Here is a 9,322-nt window from a genome sequence, read left to right on the forward strand (position 1 = left end):
TTTTCCCACTTTACTGTCGCATGCTCACTCTCCCTTTCTAGTCCAATTCATGTGTGAAGCAAATGAGCTGGTAGTCTTCCAGGTTTCACAGATATTTATAACAGGTCTGATTAGTTTGAAGGCTATTAATGGCTCACTCGAAAGCAGGAGTGATGAAACCGCTGTTTTTGCAAAACCCACTGCTCGGATGTGGCTAGAGACTCACCCTTCCATGTCCAGGCTCTGGTGTTTTGTTAGTGCTAGGAGTTAAACCACTGAGTTGCTGCAGTGAACAAGTCACCTTTTGTTTAGACAAAGCTCATCTGCTCTCTTTCACATCCTAACCGTGAGGTGAGAAGAGGAAAGCTTGTGGAGTATGTTTACTATATATCTTGCAGCACTCATAATGCAAAACCTCACAACTGTTCGTTGACAACTGTGCATTCTCTGCTACAGCCCTTGCTAAAGCTGCCCCCTGCTGGTACTCTTCAGTACAGCATGCGTTCACTGTTCAGTCTGCCATAAAATTAATATGAGGGCGATCATATGCTGGGCATGCTCATAATGAAAGTGTTTTGTGTAGACTTTATAAGGCTTTATATTAGTGTAATATATCAGTCTAATGTTTCTGATTTTATTACAATGAAAGCTTATTATTATTATTATTAGTAGTAGTAGTAGTAGTAGTAATTGTATTAATTATTTTTATTGTTGTCATTATTGTTTCTGTTATCATACCCTATATGTAATTTGTGGACGTCCCTTCTAATGAATGCATTCAGCTACTTTAAGTTGCACCCATTGCTGTCACAGATGTGCAAATGCACACACACACAGCTTGTCTAGTCCCTGTAGAAAAGTATTGCCAATAGAACAGGACTCTGTTAAAGATCAACATAACCCTATTGGCTCAATGCCTAATGCCAGTTGTGGGCTAGAAGTTTATAAAACTCCAATTTAACTGTGGAGCAGTGTTCTGTGGAATGATGTTCGGATTAGTTAGGGAGTTGGGAATGAGGTGGGGTATTGGTCATTCACTGTCCATCCTCACTAACGCTCTTGTCAAGAATATCCTTGATTGTGGAAGAAACAATAAATGAGCAGGTGTCCCAAAACTTTTGTCTATGTAGCGTAGAATAGAAAAAATACTTTTCTTCCAGTATCAACTTATCCCAATCCTCAATAAATGCCCTATGTTGATGGTAAAAGAGAGGATAATTAACAGCCATGTGTGTAACTTGTTCTGATCTTGTATATGTGTGTGAAGGCTGCAGATAGCACAGGACGAGCACCGCTCAGTAGAAGTGGAGAAGGTGAATCTGGAGCAGAAGTTGAGAGATGAGATAGATGCAGCCAAGCAGGAGGCTTACAGGCTGCGGGAACTGCGGGAAGGCACTGAGAATGAACTAAGCCGCCAGAAGTACGCAGAAGAGGAGCTGGAGCAGGTAGCACCCATAAGTGTACACACACACACACACACACACACACACACACAGGTTTGTATTTTTGTCAGGGCATGAATTCATACATGCAGATGTTCTATATTTATTTTATATATTATTAGTAGTTAAATATTTCACTGTCACATGAAAACCTTATCTCCATGTCACTTCAGTTCTTACTTTTTGACATCTTTTAAATCTGGCAGTCGTTCTTTACAGTGTTTTTTTGCTGTTGAAAGTTATGAAGGTTTTTTTTTTTTGGTAAAGTTGTCATTTTGCAGATACAAGGTGTTTGCTTAACAGCAATGGTATGTTATTCTACCTGGACAGTCTAGTTGGTATCACCAAACTAATCACTGAGGTTTTACTGGGTATTGTGTAGTGTTAGGTTAGTGTTACATGCTAGATATAGCGCTTGTTAGTTACATTTATATAGTTAACATATTTAATCTTGCTGAAGTTGGGTTCCTATGTGAGTTGTACAGCTCAGCAGAGTTATAGCTACAATTTCTGTTGTTTTGTTTTTTTCTTGTTCTAAAAAACATAAATTGGCTGCTGTTTCAGTTTAGTACCCCAAACTGTGTATAGATTTATGCATCATCTTCCTGTACATGGTGAACTTGTACACAGATATGGTTTATCTTTACAGGAAAAGGACTGGGGGGTGGGTGGCATTTTCTCAATTTGTTCCCTAGCTATAAGAATTTTAGGTTAGTATAAGCCTAAACCTAAACATAGTCCTGGTCTTTACTTTAGTAACAAAAAAGATTTTTTCCCTTTCAGATAAAAATTATATAGTGTAGCACTAAGACCTATTTTGTTTGCCCTCACTTTTTAGGTTAGTACTGTTTTTTTACTTTTCTCAAATAAAATCTAATTTGACATCATAAACACACACACACTTGCATGAAAACACTAATTTCAGAAGAAAGAATGAATGATCCAATGAGACCAATGAGAATTGGTGTCCCAATACTTTTGACTATATATTGTTTTATGAACTAGCATTTAACCCTGAATTTTATTCTCATATGTGTGTGCATGCACATGTGTGTGTGTGTGTGTGTGTCATAGGTACGTACAGCTCTAAAGAAGGCAGAGAAAGAGCTAGAGTCGAGGAGGTCCTGGAGTCCTCCCGAACCTCTGCAGAAGTGGCTGCAGCTTACACACGAGGTGGAGGTACAATACTACAACATAAAGAAACAGTGTGCTGAGAGACAGCTGCTGATGGCTAAAGAAGGGGTGAGCCACATCACACATTCACACACCATATAATCTGTACATTTAATGGCATATTTTTCCACACAGAGAAAGGGATTGTTTCAAGCACAGGTGTAAAACATGGATGTTTTGTGACTGTAGGCAGAGAAGATCAAGAAGAAGAGAGGCACACTCTTTGGAACGTTCCACGTGGCTCACAGCTCCTCACTGGACGATGTTGATCACAAAATTTTGTCAGCCAAGTGAGTGGATGATGAGAGCATTCTGGCCAGATGTATTCCAGAGCACAAAACACAGAGCGAAGCAAAACTGATTTGTTTAGCAAAACTTTTGTGTTTATGGGTGTTTTGTAAAGAAACATAAGAACTCCCTTTCAGCAATGCATTTGCATATTTGCGTGGGGTATGTTTCTGAGCTATGATGATTTCCTGGTGCAAGAATTGCATCTGTTTTGTCCTTACAGTTTTCTCACCTTTGTTTTTTTCTGTATAATGTTAGAAATCCGGCAAGGCAGATTCAGGAGTCAGGAGACTAGATCTTTACCGTTTGAGTTTATTTACGTGCTGACAGAAAATCATACCGGGGCACAGCTTAGTTGATCATGGTCAGTCTAGTCTAGTCAGACCATATCCAGTCCATTTCAGGCCAGTCTGAACCAGTCCAACCCAGCCTAGTTTGATCCAACCCAGCCTAATTGAATCCAGTCTGATCTATTCCAGTCTGGTTAGGGATATTTCGAGAGGACCTTATATACATTGGGAACTGTGGGAGGGGAAAGGATGATAAAGAAGAGGAATTTAGGGAGGGGTATGTGAGGGATGAAGGTGAGGGTGAAGAAGGGGAGTTTAAGGAGGAGTAGGAGGGGGATGAAGTTAAGGGGGGTTGATGATCATCACACAACAAAGGTAGTAATGTTAGAAAGGGGCATATTTTCTCTCATTAAGAAAATAGGGCTACACAACATGGAAAGACAATACTCACATAAAATTGTTGGCTATCATGATGCCAAAGTGCTAAACATTTAAACAATTTAAATAGTAATAGTAATATTAATTACTGTCTCTGATTTTTTTTGTTTTTGTTTTGCTGTGTGATTAAACAGAAATCTAACTTAATTCATAGACCCTGTTCACATTTATCCATATATTTTTGAAAATATAGGTTTTTCTCTTTGTCTCTATTAGCATTTTTGAAAATCTCTCTGTCCACTAAAGAATTCAGGAATGACCCTAAAATCCATGTGTGAACACCTCACAAAGTTTGATTTAAAATTCCTGTTGTGGCATCCATTAACTGTGTTTTTATTGTAACTATGATGATAATATGACTGATTCTGCAGCCTAAATAAGAAAGTATAAGAAGAGCTTTCACTTGCATTGACCAGTGCTTTTCCTCTTCACAGACAGGCTCTGGGTGAGGTGACGGCGGCTCTGAGGGAGAAGCTGTATCGCTGGCAGCAGATTGAGTCTTTGACAGGTTTGGCCATTGTGAATAACCCGGGCATGTCCTCTCTGGCCTCCGCACTCAACCTGGACCCTGCCTTCCTGGGCATCCGCCCAGCAACCCCTCAGAACCTGCTGCTGTCTGACGACCTGGACGACATGGACGAGGACATACTGTCTCCTGGAACCCTGCGCTGTAAGTGTGTAGCGCACACCTACATTTACACCATTTTTTAAAGAAATAGAAATAGTAGAAAATTGCATTTACACACTTTCCTTCTATGTGTGTGTGTGCAAGCACTCATGTAGGGGACATGCACGGGTGTGTGTATATGTGTGCATATATGTGTTGCTATGGCCTTCACTGTCCAACTGACCAATAGATCATCAAATATCTGTAGATAGACTATCTGTAGCAAGACTGCCCAAGAATCCCACTGAACTGGAGAAGCGTTTTGAGGTTTTTAGTGGTCATATTGTGTCAAATGTTTAAAAAATAAAAAATCATCCACACGAGAATGCAGAAATGGCCCTAAAACCCTTGCATGAACATGCAGCCCAGCAGGAACCCTCACAAGGTTGGATGTCAAACTTCTCTTGAAGCAGCGTAATGCTCAAAACAGACCTAAATACAGCACAGAGTACATTGTCTAACAACAACAAAGATTTTCTCACTGTGTTCAAACAGCAGGGCAACAGTTAGTCAAACAATTTAGAGAAGCCTTTGAATCAAGAATTGAAAGACTCATTTACAAGCTGGGTTACTTTCAAAAGGGAGTTTTACTAATCACTTTAATCGTACAGAGTGGTCAAACTTTCATTATGTTGTTTTGAAAGAGTAAAAAAAAGAAAAAGAAATATGCTTGATTTGTAGCCACTGTATATCCAGTATATAAACAAATTTTATTTAATGTTTTGTTTTTTTGGAATCTTACACCTCAAAACCAGTAAGCATCTAGCAACTGCATGTCCAAATCACACTTGCCAAATAGACTTAATTGGTTCTCAAGCAAAAGTAGGAGTATAGTACTACATTACAGTAGTAGTAGAAATCTTACACACTGAAGCTGTTTAGTTTTATTATTAGCTGTGTTTTACAGCATCAGAACCCATGTTGTAAAACTCCCTTTTGAAAGTAACCCAGCTTGTAAATGAGTCTTTCAATTCTTGATTCAAAGGCTTCTCTAAATTGTTTGACTAACTGTTGCCCTGCTGTTTGAACACAGTGAGAAAATCTTTGTTGTTGTTAGACTTCAGAGAGTACTTGGACGAATAGTTCTATGGTCGCCTTATTGTATTGTGTTTAGTAATGTCTAAGCTTGGAGGTATCTTTTGTATTATTAGTCTATTCTAACTAGCTAAGGCTTTTTCTTGGGTAAATAGCAAAGCACTTTGGAAGTCGCTCTGGATAAGAGCGTCTGCCAAATGCCGTAAATGTAAATGTAAATGTATTTAAGATTACTTACTAACTACTCAACAAGAAACAAATATATGAAGAGCTCAGCCACATGTTGGCTGATCAACTGTATTTTGTGTAAGAGGAAAGTGTGTAAATGAGATTTTTTGCTGAACTGTTTTTTGTATAGTGTAGCACTACATGTTCAGATCACTACATGCTCAATCAGGACGTGTTTTCCTTGGTCAGGACTGAACTGCAGTTGCATGATTGAAATAGTTGGGCCTTTGGTAACCAAGTCTATAATAAGCCTTGGGGACGTTTGGTCTTTATAAAGCTATATTCTCACTGACTGATGTCTGCAGATGCCGCCTGGCAGATGGACCGGCGGGTGAGCGACCTTTGGCCTGTGGCCTCTGAGAGCCAATCCCTGTGGAAGCATTCTGGTTGGCATTGCCCTATTTATTTTCTGTGATAGTTCTTGCAACTTCCTCTCTATCCCTCCTGCTGCCCTTTTATTGACTTTCTTTTTTGTGTGCCTCTGTGGAAATTGCACTACTAACCCATGAGCAGGCAGGAGGATATTGGGGTATTTGATCTTTTTTTTTTTTTCATTACATTTAGGAAGTGTCCTGAAGTGCAGTTTTTGTGAGGTCACTGTCAAGTTTCACATGGCACATAGCCTTGAGCTTGAGGCCATACTATTTCTTTCACTTAATAAAAAAAAAGATCACCTCCACTCAGGGCCATTAAAATATTACATTGAATCCAGATGTTCTTCCATCAAGGGTACTATCAAGGGAAAAAAGTTAGTTTTCACTTTAAATAAAATAAGACTGTGAGGCACTGACCCCAGGGGCTGCACTCAGGACAACTCATAATAACACCCACAAAAGGTCAGCATCCACAGAATCAGTGATCCTTTTTCCTTCATGAGATTAGCTCTGACAGAAACTAATAAAGAAAACCCTTTTCCTCTTTTAAGCTGCCCTTAGCGTGTTTGGATCATATCCACTAACTCTGCAGGTGCCTTTTATGCTCCACAGTTGTACACACAGTACTGGGTAGTCAGTCTTTCTATCCAGTACGAAAGCTACCTTTTCCTTTTTCCATAATAACTAATCCATAGCTAAAGCAGCAGCAGTTCACTGGGGACAGTGGGACTCTATTCCGCTTCTGAAACGCAATGTACAAAAATAAACCCTCACATGTTTGTCTTTGCTCATCTGTGCATCTTCAACATCCTCTGAATTCTGCACTGGACCAGTGTGTGTGTTTCAGTGTTGTGTTGTGGTGTTGCTAATAGATTACACTGTCTTTCTCTTGCACACAGCTCGTGGCACTTCCTGTTCGTCGTCAGTTTTCTTCCTGTAACCTTTCTGGTTTCACTCACAAACCGCAATTATCATTGTTTTTTCTGGGCTATTCTCGCCTACTCTTCTCGGCTGCTCATCTCTGCTGCTCTTTTCAGATATGTCTCTAGCCGTGTATCTTAAAATGTATGGCTGGTAAGTGTTGACGTATCGTCCGGTTTATGTAAAACTTATGAATGCTACAGGGAACCACTGACATTCCTTGAACCTATGACTTTGGAATAACTCCTCATTTTGCTTTGTTTCCCATGTGTTTCCTGTTTAAAGATGTTTAGAAACGGTGCGTCTTGTGTTTAAGAGGCTACAAAGAGTTTATAGGGCCCATATCCTACATTCTTCTTATGTTTAATGTTGTTGCTTTTGTTTCATCATTTATTTTTACACACTTTTCAAACTTCTCCTAGCCTTTATATTTAAACTGTCTTTTTCTGTTACTGTGCCTTTAAGACATAGATATAAGATATAAGATAAAGAAGCTCTGTTCTCCTGCATTGGGTTTTAATATGCAATATGAATGGGTGGGGCTAAACTGCGGTAGGCTGAATGTCCAAATGTTTGTGGACAGCCCTTCTAATGAATTCATTCAGCTACTTGCACCTATTGCTGACACAGATATGGAAATGTGCACACACACAGCTTGTCTAGTCCCTGTAGGGAAGTATTACCAATAAAATAGAACTCTGGAGCAGGTAAACCTGCTAGAAGGGGTATAAAGCCCCTCAGTCTATATACACAAAACCTATGCTCAAATTTGCTGTGTTTGTTAACACACACTAAGTGGACAGAAGAAACTCCCCATCACATGCCAAAAGTATTGGATGGAGCACAGTCATTCCAGAAAACACAGTTCCACTGCTCAATGCTGTATGGACTGGGGAGTGAACGATGAGATCTTAAGCTAAAGTGATATGGGCCCTTTAAACTGTGCTTTACTGACTGTATATTTGATATGGCAAGTTTATAAATTACCAAAATTACTACAGTCAGACATCACTAACATCTACAGTAATAGTAGGTTCTCCTCCAAGCTTGTTGGGACAGCAGCAGTATGAAAAGATGCGGCGGTGCCTAATATCAGCTGATTGTATTGACCAAACCATTTATTGATCACGCCCTACAGAATTGTCCTTTAATAACCTGTTTCTGTGTGTTGTTCTCTACAGCTCCCAGTATGATGTCCCTGCGGCCGCGGCTCGGAGACCCCTCGCTGACTCTCAGCTCTCAGAGGTTGGTAGAGGGGGGTCAGGCTGAAGTGGGACCCCAGAGTGCACCTCGGGCCCCCAGCCGCCCGTACGCACGCCAGGCTCGCAGCCATTCCATAGGCCACCTGGAGTTCCGGCCCATGCCCTCTCTCTCCTCCTCTCTCTCTCATCCTTCCATCATCTGCACTCCTGCTCCTCCTCTCCTGCAGCCACTCTCCTCTTCCTCTGGCTCTCGTTTCTCTGGCCTGCCCTACCACTCATCATATTGCCCATCTGTGGAGGCAGTGTCTGGCTTGCCTCCAGCTGGCTTTAGTGCTACGCGCGCCCGCCAAAGAGCCAGCAGCATCGGGTACCTCACGCTCTCCTAACGCTGTGAGGGTGGAGCTAACCACTTGTGCTGATTAATGGCTTAATTATTTAGAATTATTAAAGTGATTTATTTCAGTGTCTAGGATTGGCATTCGAGACATTCTAAGCAAAAGCATTAGGTTTAAAGAACAGCTCTGTCCGTGTTTTGCCCACAAATGCATTCTCAAAATCTCTTTCATCCTTATCTTGAAGTTTTTGCACCCGACTAAAGTGTTGTATGTGGTTAGAATATCATCAGAACATTTAGATGTGTAACAGGATGAAGAAAACCAGAATGCACATTTTCAGGTTTGTGGTAGACACAGGGCATTTGTTAATCCAGGACATTTTGCCCCCAAATATTCTCAGCATCGCTGACAACACCAGTCTTCAGGTGTCAGAGACGGCTATATTGGGTATGAGCGAAGGCCTTTGGACCAGTAAGCAGGGTTTAGGGTCCTCTATATGCTCTGGGTGTGGAACTGCTACCACAAAATTCTGTATTAATAGGGTAGCAGTTAACCCAGCATTAATTTCACAAGCACAAGTTCCACCCAGAAACCTTAAGCTATAAATTGGATTTGCATGGTATTGTGGGAATTGTAGTGGATTTATGGTTGGTGTAGCACAAAGGAAAGCACCACTACCTGCCAGTAAGCTACCACATCATGTGGGAGACTGGGGTTTGATTCCCGGTCTGTGTGGCTATGCTGTGCTACACCAATAAGAGTCCTTGGGCCAGACTCCTAACACTACATTGGCCCTCAACCTCTGTAATACGAGTAACCTTGAAAGTCGCTCTGGAGAAGAGCGTCAGCTAAATGCTGTAAATGTAAATGTAAATTTGTGAGCATCACTAAGGTGTAAGCAATTTTTGTTGGCTCTAAGATTTCAACCAAGCTGTGAGGTCCAAATCTGT

At 40.8% G+C, this 9,322-nt stretch overlaps 1 protein-coding gene across 3 annotated transcripts in view; it reads left to right on the forward strand.

Moving 5' to 3' along the window:
• stim1b (stromal interaction molecule 1b) overlaps positions 1 to 9,322 on the forward strand; it is a 40,662-nt gene that overhangs the window by 27,450 nt on the left and 3,890 nt on the right. The window contains exons 8-13 of one of the 3 annotated variants that reach the window (XM_072662594.1): positions 1,247 to 1,424; positions 2,496 to 2,663; positions 2,784 to 2,884; positions 4,045 to 4,280; positions 5,846 to 5,926; positions 8,017 to 8,404. In XM_072662594.1, the coding sequence (XP_072518695.1) occupies positions 1,247 to 1,424; positions 2,496 to 2,663; positions 2,784 to 2,884; positions 4,045 to 4,280; positions 5,846 to 5,926; positions 8,017 to 8,404 (1,152 nt within the window). The remainder of the gene's footprint in view (positions 1 to 1,246; positions 1,425 to 2,495; positions 2,664 to 2,783; positions 2,885 to 4,044; positions 4,281 to 5,845; positions 5,927 to 8,016; positions 8,405 to 9,322) is intronic. The other 2 variants (XM_072662595.1, XM_072662596.1) reach the window with 2 other exon arrangements.

The sequence above is a fragment of the Salminus brasiliensis genome, chromosome 18, assembly GCF_030463535.1.
Source record: "Salminus brasiliensis chromosome 18, fSalBra1.hap2, whole genome shotgun sequence".
Classification (NCBI taxonomy): domain Eukaryota; kingdom Metazoa; phylum Chordata; class Actinopteri; order Characiformes; family Bryconidae; genus Salminus; species Salminus brasiliensis.